This window comes from Heterocephalus glaber, unplaced genomic scaffold, assembly GCF_053883595.1.
Source record: "Heterocephalus glaber isolate CG9 unplaced genomic scaffold, H.glaber_assembly_v1.0 deba00001610, whole genome shotgun sequence".
NCBI classification, from domain to species: domain Eukaryota; kingdom Metazoa; phylum Chordata; class Mammalia; order Rodentia; family Bathyergidae; genus Heterocephalus; species Heterocephalus glaber.
In genome coordinates, this window is record NW_028258381.1 from 32,426,388 (window position 1) to 32,434,698 (window position 8,311).

At 54.7% G+C, this 8,311-nt stretch overlaps 1 protein-coding gene across 5 annotated transcripts in view; it reads right to left on the reverse strand.

Annotated features, from left to right (window-relative positions):
- The window catches only part of Eepd1 (endonuclease/exonuclease/phosphatase family domain containing 1), a 130,443-nt gene extending 122,614 nt beyond the window's left edge, over positions 1-7,829 (reverse strand). For 3 of the 5 annotated variants that reach the window (XM_021254587.2, XM_087196418.1, XM_004840297.4), the window contains exon 1: positions 6,207-7,815. In XM_021254587.2, the coding sequence (XP_021110246.2) occupies positions 6,207-7,084 (878 nt within the window). In that variant the 5' untranslated portion in view covers positions 7,085-7,815. Of the gene's footprint in view, positions 1-6,206 lie in introns of all 5 variants that reach the window. The other 2 variants (XM_004840295.3, XM_004840296.3) reach the window with 2 other exon arrangements.
- Positions 7,830-8,311: the final 482 nt, after the last annotated feature.

The window sequence follows — 8,311 nt, forward strand, 5'->3', positions numbered from 1 at the left end:
TTTGAAGGTTTCTCAGAATGTTTTTAGGCAAAACATCTTAGTTCACCCATCTTTTTAAAAAATCCAGTAGACTGGACAGGGGGCTTTCTCCTGTACAGTGGGGCATTATCTTTCTACCATTCCCCTTTTCCTGTAAACCAGGCCCAAACTTTGTACAGATTCACAAATTCCACAGATTTCCACTGCCACAAACACATAGATATTCCTAGCTCCCCTCTCTCTATTTCTTCAAACGTGTAATATTTTAAAAGTTCTGCCCAGTAAATCCCTTTATGCCTCTTACAAAAGTGGACTGGGGTAGTGAGTCACTAAGATTCCTGAACGTTCGTGGAGGCCCCGTCTCTCAGCAAGAGCTGGGCACTTGCGTGGCATCTCCTGGGTGTTTTGATGTGAGCTGCACACAGACCACAATGTCTATGATATTAGTGAGATGCACCATTTTATTTGCTAGTGGCAGAGACTCTTACTAGGAAATTCTCAGATGAAACCCTCTGCCTCACAAGCAAGGGGCCTGCTTTTGAGTATCACAGATGATAAGCTTGATGGGGGCCTGGCTTGGAGCCCACTCCTGAGCCGGGGTGTGGGGGCCAGCCGGGAAGGGGCAGCACCACGCTTCTGACTCTCAGGCCCGTCTCTCTGTGAAGACCAGCTCCTCCTGACTCCCTGAATCATCCTCCCCATACTCCCAGCTGAGGTCCCAGCCTCCATACACCTGCCAAGCCACACAGACTGGCACCCGACCTGAGCTCTGTGCCCCTTCAGTGAGACTCTCTTCCTCCCGATACCATGCATTGTCTGGCAGGTACCTGGTGAATGTGTCTGCCTGACCCAGGGCAGGTGTCCCTGTGCCTCTGACTTCATCAGCAGTGCGCACAGCAGGTGCTCAGTAACACGGACCAGAACTGACATCACGTCTTCTGATAAAGTCATCTAGAGTCGCAAGCACAGCCCTGTTCGCCAAGGCCCAGTCACTAAAAAGCACATGTGGCCTTATCAGATGCCGCATCTGTGCAGCAGACAGACCACAGCCTCTTACTCCACCTGCTCGGGGCCCAAGACCCCACACCTGTCAGGCCCAGCAGGACAGCAGGAGGGTGAGGAGAACCGGGTCAGCCCACAGTGTCTTACACGCCTTGGAGCCTTCAAGGGAGCTCAGAGCACTTCAGACAGGCTGCTGCCTAACCCTCACACCCTCCCCCACACAGGCAAGTCTGCAGTTTCACCTCTAGGAAGGCCCCTCGTGTGCCCACTCCCCACTTCCCTGGGCCCTGCTCCCGAGTCCTGTGCCCAGCCACTTTGAGAAACTCCACGAGGGAGCCCACTTCCCCAGCTTCTGCCTCTATCCCTCCGTGGGCCCATCTGCTGTTACACAAGAGCCCTGGGGGGCCCCAGATCAGGGCCTGCCTCCTTCTGTACCCAGTCCCTGGCACTCCAGGCCTTGGCCTTGGGCCTGGGGCAGACCCTTGAAGGGCTCACATGCTGCACCTGTCCACACTGGCCCTGCTCACCACCGGTGGCCTGTGCACATCCTGCCTGGCCCCTCCTTTCCAAGCAGGCTTCTCTTCAATGCCCCTCCATCATGCCAGGACTCGTGCCCACCTGGAGCCATTCATCTGCTTGCTGGGCCGTCTTCTCCCACCTAGAATGGAAGCCTTGGCCTATTCACCATGCTCTTCCTGGAGCCAGACACACAAACTTGTACCTAGAGAAGGCTCCAAAAAGCATTCTATGAATGAATGAACAGTAAGGAATGGATACCCCCCGGGGGAACCAACACTATCAAACCCCCACAATCAGAACCAAAATGGGCCCAACTTTCTTGAAAAGCCAAAGTATGAAATGCATTTCTGTTTAGTGAAATGAACCCGGTGTGGAGCCTGCCGGGGCTCCCCTTCATCCACAGCTTCTCCTAGGGAAGCCACAGCGGTCTTATCGCTGCCCACCTCTCTCTCTGGAACCGACCCAGGACTCCTTGGCTCAGATAGCCGGAACTCTGCCTTGGAGTTGAGCCCAAGGTCTCAGACTCACACTTGAGGCTGAGGCCGGGTGGAAGGGGCCTGGCACCCCCTGGATGCCTGGCCATGAGCCCTATCCTCTGGAAGAACAAACACAGGAAGGGAGCAGCGGCCTTGAGCCTGGGGTGGTCCCCAGGGTCTAGATGAAGCCCTCCTTTCCCCGGGCTCTAACAGCTGGCCAGCCCAGGACCCCACATGGAGGAAATAGTGGGCGGCCACCAGCCTGCCTGGGTCAGAAGCAGGACACTGCATTTGGGAAAAGGCACGCCCAGTCCCAGATATGAAATCAGGCAGATGCCTGGCTTCAAATGACTCCACCATTGGCATTTCCAAAGGTCACACAATGAGATTAAATCCTCTGGGCCTCAGTTTCCACAGGTTTCAAAATTCACCATTTCTACTTTAAGAGGATTACTGGGTATTTTGTTTCCAGGTGTTACACCTGGCTGTGTCTATCCTTCAGCTGGCCAGATGAACTTGTTATTCATATGGGGAAAATACAACCAGATATCCATCATGCTCTGTGACTTAGCCCCCAAAAACCTGGCTCACCAAGCTGTTTCGAGGCTGAGCCATACCAATGGACCCACGTGTATTTAATTCTGCAAAGTAACCAGGCTGCACTGACTTTAGCTTAAACATGTATCCAGCAGACATTCCAGACACATTTTTCAATGAATAAGTCCAATGACAAGATAGATTGTGACTATATTGATCCCACTCATCAAGTCTGATAAACTAGCATCTCTTTCCTTCACAACCAGGGTGTATAGCCAAGCACTAATCCACCTTGTGCTTTGATACTGCAGCTGTGGCAGGAAATCAGATTTAAGCTATTATAAAGCCAACACCTTCGACACAGGGGTTTCCTCCCAACATAGGCTGTGGGGAAAATGAGCTAGTGGGTTGTTAAATCTCCTTATTTCTTTCAGAGATTATCTGTCAGCTCCCTCATGGTGTAGACTTTCGGTAACCAAAGGGTCTTATCAAAATAGGATAATTATTTGGCAAAAAAGTTTGTAAGTCTTCATTCCACAAGTGCACTATCACTATGTTTTGCAAGGATAATTAGCAATAGTATTCCTCTTGCTCCACAAATACTGAACAAGGAAGAACATTGCCTAAGACTGAGGTCTGGCAAAAAATCTGATGAAACCCATCCGTTCTGCACCACCAACATGGTGTCCCTGAGGGCTCCTGGTGACTCTATAATTACCTAGCTCTGTGCTGTTCCACCTCAGGCTTCACAGGCAAAACATACCATCTGCCAAAGCAGTGGCCTCTCAGGGCAAGAAGAGACTCCAGCCTTCCATTCCACACTGGTACCCTTTAGCCTAAGAAAAGCCACCTGGGAAAGCAAACTTTCAGAAAGGACAGCTAGGAGCCGGCTATTCCCTTTGCAAAACTGTCTAAGGATTGCTTTAAAATGCCTTTACAATGGACTTACTAAGAAACTGACACACAATTTGGCAAGTGGCCTTGATTCAGCAGGGGCTGGGTCGCCTAACCCAGGGGCAGGAAAGAGATGCTGCACTTACCAGTCACAATGTGCTTGCAACATGCACAAGGTCTAAAGTCAGAAGGTCTAGGTCCTCATCCCAGCTGAGTCACTAATGAGCTGTGTTTCATATACAAGTCACTGCACTGCTTCGGTTTTAGTTTTCTTATCCAGAGTCAGAGAATCATTAATAAAAAGCAATTATTACCTACTTCCCAGCGGTAAGGGGGACATCAAATGGATGTGATAGGCATATCCAGAAGTCAGGGAACTTTTCTATTCTATGTATACATGTGTGAAATAAGAGGCACATGGAAAATTACCTGTATCCGTTCTTGCTCACACTGAATTGTTTCCTCCTACCAATAAAAGGAAGAGCTGGAATGTAAGAGACGTGTGTGAATCAGGATGAGCTCGCAGCTCCTGGAGAATGGGCACTGCTGCCTGTCACCAAGGACCTGAGATCCACTCTGGGGCAGCTTCTGGTGCCCTAGGATGGCCACACGGGCAGAGGCACCGCCCACCCCAGCTCGGTGGGGGATCAGGCCCTAAGCCTATTACTTCATGTGTGCCAGACACTCACAACCACTAACTGCACTGTGAACAGGTACGAGGAACCACAATCCACAGAATGACACGCACAGCCAAGTGTGAGGGAGTGATGGAGGGAGGTCACCTTCCCAGTCCCTATAGGTGCCCGTGCTACACGCTGCTCAATGTGAGTGAGCTTTTCCTAGTCTCACTTAGGACAGCAGTGAAACATCTTCAATAAATCACTGCTCCTATAGGAAATCCCCATAGGAAAAAAAAAAAAGTAGGGCAAACCCACACTGGACTCCTCCTCATGAGCCTCCAGTGGTCCTACCCAGGTGGCACACAGTGAGGCCAGCTGCTTCGGGTAGCTGGGACCACAGGCATGCGAAAGCTCGCCTGGCTCTCACCCTCCCATTTTCCACCCTTCCCGTTCACATGTCCTAGAAGCTGAATAAGCCTCTCCGACCATGACCAGAAAGAACGTCATGGGACTGAGCTATAGGCATGATCAGAACATCCCAAGAGGGTGATAAGAACCTGGACCACTGTCATTGGCCTTGCCAGAAAAGCCAGCACAGAGTGAGGGGTTTTAACAAGAGCCCCCTGGAGGATCCATGATCTCAACTCCTAGAGCAAAGGCTCTCAAACTCCAGTGTGCCTCTGAAGTCCCTAGAGAGGCGTTAAACCCAGGAACCAGGGTTTCTGAATCGGCAGCTGATGGGCCATGCTTGAGAAAACACCAACAAAGTGAACAAGGGCTGCCTGGGCAGTTATTTCCACTGGGCAACTTCAGATCCTGATTCAGCCCCCTTCACCCCAAAACTGAGTCTTCAGAAACTCCTAATAGGAAGTAGCTGTGTTCCTCACTCCCCTCCTCCTCTCGTTCATTCACCCTTGATGCTGTAGATAAGGACTATAATCAAGTTATTTCTGATAAGTGTGGCCAGGCCTGAGTCCCTGGGCACAAGGGTGTCCACGTGCACAAGACAATTGTGAGGGAGTGAATTAGGTCGACAAGCAGAACAGCCAGCAGTTCAGCAAGAACACTCCCAGGCTCCTTGGTCCAGTTCTCTGACCCAGTGTGCGGTCCTTCTCTCAGTGACAAGAGCGTGTCACTCACTGGGACAGTGCCAGGGAAACGCTGTGACCTGCTTTTCTCCTTGCTCATTTGTCCTGATGATCTGCCACGATGCACTGTGATTTCCCACTGAGAGCTCACTTCATGTCACCAAATTGTCACCCAGCCAGCCTCACCAGCCACTCAGTGCAGAAGATGACAGTGAGTAGTACAATTACAGTACCTCTGGTGGGGGTCTGGGCAATATCCCTGCAAACCAGAATCAGTAGACTTCTGACCTGGAAGGAGACAATATAAATGCTCCCTTCCTTCCCAAAGCTGACTGCATTACAGTGCACACTGTTTTACCAACAGCAGGAGTTCCTGCCACGACAGTGTTTCGTCTTATGGGGAATTAACGGAAGTTCCTACAGAGACAGTATTGTGAACAATGTAAACATGCTCAGATAACAGCCTATCCTACAGTCTCCCCTTGACTCAAGCGGGGAAATCTGGCTGGTCTTGGGCTTTTCTGGCAATAGACAGAAGAAGTAACACAGAAACCCAACTTAAGGTTAAATAAGGAAAAAGAGCAAAGAGCAATTTGTTCAGAGCATTTTGATAACCACAGATGGTATATGAGTTTGCAAATACCTGGTCTTACAGATAATTTTGTGCACATAAATAGGTGTATTTGGTGGAACAAATATGATTTTCCCTCCATTAATAAAAAAATCTGATCAGTTCTTTCTCACGTGCAAACTGTGCCAGTTCCCAAGCTGAGTCCCTGCTTCTGTGAACCCTATGGAGTCCTGTGAATTTAACTACCTCCTCCAAAGCAGTGCCACCAACACAACCTCCACTTACGCCAACCTAAGGTCCATCTCAGACACACTACGCTCACAATACGGGCCTCAAGCCCTGACAGCTGTATCCAGAAAATCACAGAGCAGAGAGAGCCCAGCCCCAGGTGACAGTACTGGCCCAGGCCCCGAGAACACGGATTTAATACTCTTGCCCCCTCCAGGCTCCCAAATGAGAGCACGAATCTGCATTCGCCACCAAAATGTTTGCCCAACACCCTTTGTGGCTCTGAACTCACCTGTTTTCTAAGAGCGTCATGCACACCACCTCGCGCACACCGGGGTTGTTGGCCTTCTCCATGGAGCAGCCCTGCAAGTTCCAGGTGGCCAGCCTCAGCACCAGCTGGCCATCCCTCGTGCCACCAAAGGCCTCCACCGAGGGCCTCGTGGAGATGATCTGCGTAGGCCCCCCTGGTGGCAGGTCCAAGTCCTCACTCTGCAGGCTCAGTGAGGTGGGGCTGGGGTGAGGCCTGGCGGTGAAGGTCAGGCCCCCATTGGTGTGGGTGGATGGGGGCCTGGACCTCTCAGCAAACACCTGGTGCCGTATCCTGTCCAGGAAGGCGGCATTGATGCCATCCATCCTCACCAGGTCCTCTACGCTGCGGAAGGGGCCGTGCTCCCGGCGGTAGTCCACGATGCTAAGGGCCAGCTTCTCCGTGAGGCCTCGCACACTCATGAGCTGGGCAGGGGTGGCCGTGTTGATGTTGACACGGGGCGTGAGGGGCACGGAGGTGACCAAGTGGTGAGGCTGCTGCTCAGCCAGCAGGTCCCGCCGTAGGGAGCTGGGAGAGTGCTGCGCAGAGCTGCCCTTGCTGCTCACACAGATCTCAAACTTGACCTGCTCCAGTTTGGTGGCACCCACGCCGCTGACCAGTGCCAGGTCCTCCACCTTCTTAAAGCCCCCAATGTATTCTCTGTACTCCACAATGCTGTGGGCCACCACCCGGGTCACCCCGGGCAGGGTCATCAGCTCCTCCTCTGTGGCCGTGTTGATGTTGAGCCGCTCCTGGTTCACCAGGATGTTGCTGAAGTTGCAGGCTGCACTGAACTTGCGGCTATGGGACAAGTCAGAAGGGTCCCTGGGGATGGAGCGGTGGCAGCCCAGGGTGCTCCCCATGGTGGGCTAAGACTGGGGTCCAGGAAGGTGTCCCCACCACAGGAAAGAGGCCTGGAAGAGCTTACAAGGCCAGAAGGGAAGATGCAGGGCTTAGGGGCTGATGAGGTTGCTGCAGACAAACACCAACTCTCCCATGTCTGGAGTATCTAAACCACCTTTCCCTTGGCCACCTAGGGAAAGAGGAACACACGAATCCTTTGAACGGATCGTCTGCCACCAGCGCTCCCCACGCGTGCGTGCTGGAGTTCGGAATTTGCGACCAGGAGCTCAGGGCGAGGGCTGCAGTGGGCTGAGAGTGCAGACACGCAGCAGCTGGCGTAGTCTCCCCAGGGTCCTGGGGAGCCCTCCCCGCTTAGTAAGCCTTCCCCTCCTGGCCACACCGTAGAGGAGGGCGCACCCTGGAAACTCTAGTCCGCCGGGCTGACCTGTGAGGGGCTCAGGGTCGCGCCCCCTCTCGGCGCTCCAAGGGTCCGCCCCACTCCGCCCCGGGGACGGCGCGGGCCGAGTCCCGGTCCAGACCGCGGGACGGACCCGGCGTTGCTCCCTGGGCAGGGGAAAAGCGGCTGCACAGGCTACGCCAAGACTGCGCGCCGCGCTTACCCAGGCGAAAGGGCCAATACCCAACTCCGGCGAGGGGTCCGCGGGAGCGCGTCCCGACCCCACGCCCGCGCCCGGCTGCTGCTCGCGGCGGTGTCACAGCCGGAGTCCCTGCCGCCGCGCAGCCACGCCTCCGTCCCGGCCACGCCTCCCAGGACTCCCGAGACGCTGGAGCTCAGTCCGGGAGCGCGGGGCGGGGCCAGGGTGTCCGGGGGGAGCGAGCCTAGAGCGTGGGGCGGAGCGCGAGAGCGTGGGGGCGGAGCCCAGCAGCGCCGGGGAGGGGGGGACAGAGCCAGGACGCGCGGGTGTGGAGAGAACGTCAGGGCGGGGGCGGGGCTCTGGGGCGCGGGAGGTGGAGCCTCGGAGCACGGGGTGGGGCCAAGGCGCGCGGGGGTGGAGTGGGAGTGCAGGCGCGTGGGGGCGGGGCCCGGCGTGCGGGAGGCAGGGGGGTTTATATCTGTACCACTCGAGTAGAGAGCAGACGGCAGAGTGTGGGGCCGGGAACAAGGCGCCTGGGAGGCGGGGCCAGGGCGCGAGGGGTGGGGGGCGGAGAGGGACCCAGGGACTGAGGGGCGGAGCTTTGAGGGCTGGGGCGGGGCTCTGAGGCCTGGGGGTGGGGCGGCGTGCTCG